Genomic DNA, 3304 nt, shown 5'->3' with positions numbered 1-3304 from the left:
AGGCTTTTAGTTGCTTCTGATCGTTGTTCTCTTTCCATGTCTGAAGGAGGAAGAAGAAGAAGAAGAAAGACGAAAGTAATATTATACATATTTGTTCATAATAGTCAAAAGTATTGATTTATGCGAGTGGTTAAGGAGCCTATTTTATTCTCAATGCCACGCCGGTTCGATTCCTACATACAGCAATTTTTTTTTCTTTGAGCTATAAACCGACGTCGTTATGATATTTATAGGCCACGTGGTTGCCTCGTTGGCGTCTAAGTCAGGACCGTTAAATGATGAACTAACACCGTTTACGAAGATGTTGAAATTGGCTAAATTTATAAAGTTTAGATAGGAAATTTGAATTTTTAGTCAGTTCAGGTTGATAAATGCAGCGTATCATAGTTTGGGTATGAAAAAGCGTTCCGCAAATAGTTTGGGTTGATTTTAGCCGTTTTCCCTAGAATGATACTCACCTTGATTCTCCACCTGTCACCTATCTATTAGTTGCAAAATAAAATATTAATTTTTTTTTTTTTGAGAAACAAGGAAGAATTATACCAGTACTGATGCTCTTAGTGCTTGTCACTCTGAATCTCGGATCAAGAAACACTAAGGTAAATCTTTAAAATCAGATTCACCAATGGTTCACACTTCACATACATTTAAATGACAATATGAATTCATGATTAATTCTGTTACCAAAATTAATTTGTTTTTAAAATTTTTCCCCAAAAACTTGGTCTGTACACATGTTTTAAGCAGAATTAAAGGTCAAACTTACTACTGTTAGACTAATATACAATTTGGATATGTGATTTATGATAAGTGGTAAATTGGTAACATAAATATTTTGTCTGACCACTTTGATGTAAAAGAAAATTGTTTTCACTTGTCAGGAAAATATACGTGTTCGACTTTAGAGTGAATAAAAGCCCAATGGGTCTCTCAGTCTTCAGCAGAAGCCCGTTAAGTAAGCTTTCACATTGTCTCAGGCAAGTCGGCAACAATCTCAGGTAGAAATAGAATCAATGGCAGAACAGAGCAGACGGAAAGACGATAAATAGCAAAACCCTAGCTGAATCGAACCACGAAAGAAGTTTTCTTTATCTCTCCGTTAATCTTATTATCCTTATTCAGACTTCTCTCGCTCTTCATTTTTCCTGATATAGTATTAGTAAGGTAATTTTGTTGCCTGTTCTAGGGTCTTTTTGTTCACCTTTGTGCTTTTCTTGGTCTTTTTCTTTTGGGACTTGAACAAAAAAAAAAAAGTGCTTTTGTTTAACTTCTCTGTGGTGGATTTTGTTTAGAATGTTGTATGATGTAACTGGACACTTAAAGAGTTCTATCAAGTTCCTGCGATTTTTCGTTTTTTATTTTTTTGAGTTCTGTTTCAATGTTGTGTGTTTTGTTTTGTTCTGACATTGATTGGTTTGCAGGAGGGAAACTATGGTTGAAGATGACTTGGGTATTGGTGGTTTGGAGAGACAGAAACTCCGAAAATCTATGGAGAAAATCAAAGCTGATGCTTCCGGAGTAATAACATGCGTCCGTCAATTGAAAGGCTTACTCGACCATTTTGGCATGGTTGAAGGCAACATTGAGAAGAGGTCCCGGGAGCTAGATCTAAAGGAGAAGGAGCTGCAGATTTTGAGCTCAGACCTTGAGAAAAAGAGTCGAACTTTTGAAGAAGAAAAGTCCAAAGCTGGTGATTTGAAGAAACTAACGGAAGAGTGTACTCAAGAACTGAGGTTAAAGAGGAATGACTTGACAATAAAGCTGGATTCATTGACCAGGGTTCAGAGTGTGCTTGAGTTAAAGGATAAACAATTGGGACAGCTTACGGCTGAGCTTAAGAGGCGTTTCAATGAGGCTCGTAGTATTCAAGAGCGTAAGAAAGAAATGGAAGCGGAAACAGAAGGAAAGAAGAAAGAGTTGACCCTGATTGTTAACCAGATTGAAGAATCTGGCAAGTTGCTTGAGAAGAGGTCTAGGGAAGTTGAGTTGATGGAGAAAGACATTGAAGATAAAGGAAAAGAACTTGATTTGGTCAAGAGTCAAGTCAACTCATGGGAACAGAAACTCGTTCAGCTTAGGACATTGGTCAATGATGATTGTACAACTGAAGTAAGTCCAAGGAAAGAGCAAGCGGATTCACCGAACAACACTCATGTGGAAGTGGAGCTGAAGAAGAAGCAACAGTTGAGACAGACGAAAACCGTGCTTGTGAAGCATACTGGGGTAGAGGAGGACAACAACAATCTTGGTAAGCTATCTTGTATTTGCACTTGTTCATTATGATAAAAAGTATACACTTACTAGTGGTAATAAATACGCTTATTATTGGAAGTTTCAGGTTTAACTCCGGGAGTCAAAGTTGTTGTTCTGTCATCATCTCATGTTAAGTCCACCGATGAGACGATGAAAGACTCCTGAGGAAACTGAAGAGAAGCTTTACACTGCAAGGAGAGATTACTACTTAAGTGAGCTTTTATTTTGGGTTAACTCTAGAAAAATAGTAAGTACGAGTAACCCGTAGTTATAGGACTGTTAGTGTGTTAGAACTGAGAACTGAGAACTGATTTTGTATGCATCTATGAGGAGGCAATGCTAGGTCCTTTAACTCCTAATGTTATGGTCTCTTTCGGTTGTTCTCTGTGGTTCGAACCTTTGATTGATTCCACCCAAATATGACGTTACTATCTAGTATCTAATCTACACATTTCGTCAGTTTGATCATGTGAATAACATATGATGCACATACAGTATTTGACATCAGGAACTAAAAAAATAAAATAAAAAAGCAAAGTTTCTCAGTATATTAAATAAATTCTTATGTAAGTCAGAAATTAAAAAAGGAAAGTAAAGTTATTTTATAGTAATAAAGAATAGCTATAAAAGAGGCCTCTTCGTTATTATTATTAATTTTCTACTCAATTATGCTCTCTGAGAGTCCATTCAAATTTTAGGGTTCTTAATTTTGCTCTAATCGAATTCTGGAACTAGATTCGTCTCCTCCTGCACTTGGAGCTTCTTCTAGTTATCTTGACGGTTTCTGATAATTTTTCCGTTATTCTCTCAGGTTTAGTTTCTTCTTTTCCCTTCTTTGCATGGTGTGTTTTTTTTCTTCTATATTCTTGTTGCTTGCCTCGTATATATAATAGTTGACAGGTAAATTAATGAGTTCCTCTTCTGTAGGAGAAAGCTGTTTGATTCAATGTTTGGCTCTAAGTTTTTAGGTTGTATCACCGTTTCGATTCATTGTTTGGCTTTTTTGTTTGTTTCATTTAGATTCAACCTGAATAAAAAGTGATAAGATTCA

At 36.0% G+C, this 3304-nt stretch overlaps 1 protein-coding gene across 2 annotated transcripts; it reads left to right on the top strand.

Moving 5' to 3' along the window:
• LOC104757785 (intracellular protein transport protein uso1-like) lies at positions 973 to 2702 on the top strand. Of its 2 annotated transcripts, none has more exons than XM_010480575.2 (3): positions 973 to 1164; positions 1422 to 2248; positions 2333 to 2702. In XM_010480575.2, the coding sequence occupies exons 2-3, from the start codon at positions 1432 to 1434 to the stop codon at positions 2416 to 2418; spliced, it is 903 nt and encodes a 300-aa protein (XP_010478877.1). In that variant the 5' UTR covers positions 973 to 1164; positions 1422 to 1431; the 3' UTR covers positions 2419 to 2702. The 2 variants fall into 2 exon arrangements, with proteins under 2 accessions (XP_010478877.1, XP_010478878.1); XM_010480576.2 differs by having other exon boundaries at positions 2339 to 2635.

This window comes from Camelina sativa, chromosome 17 (genome assembly GCF_000633955.1).
Source record: "Camelina sativa cultivar DH55 chromosome 17, Cs, whole genome shotgun sequence".
In the NCBI taxonomy this organism is placed as follows: Eukaryota; Viridiplantae; Streptophyta; class Magnoliopsida; order Brassicales; family Brassicaceae; genus Camelina; species Camelina sativa.
The sequence above is the reverse complement of the archived record's forward strand: the minus strand, read 5'-3'. Positions and strand labels throughout refer to the sequence as shown.

Coding starts and splice junctions, on each gene's coding strand:
- LOC104757785 (XM_010480575.2), top strand. CDS start 1,432: ATGGTTGAAGATGACTTGGGTATTGGTGGTTTGGAGAGACAGAAACTC. Junction 2,249..2,332: donor GGAGGACAACAACAATCTTG/GTAAGCTATCTT, acceptor TATTATTGGAAG/TTTCAGGTTTAACTCCGGGA.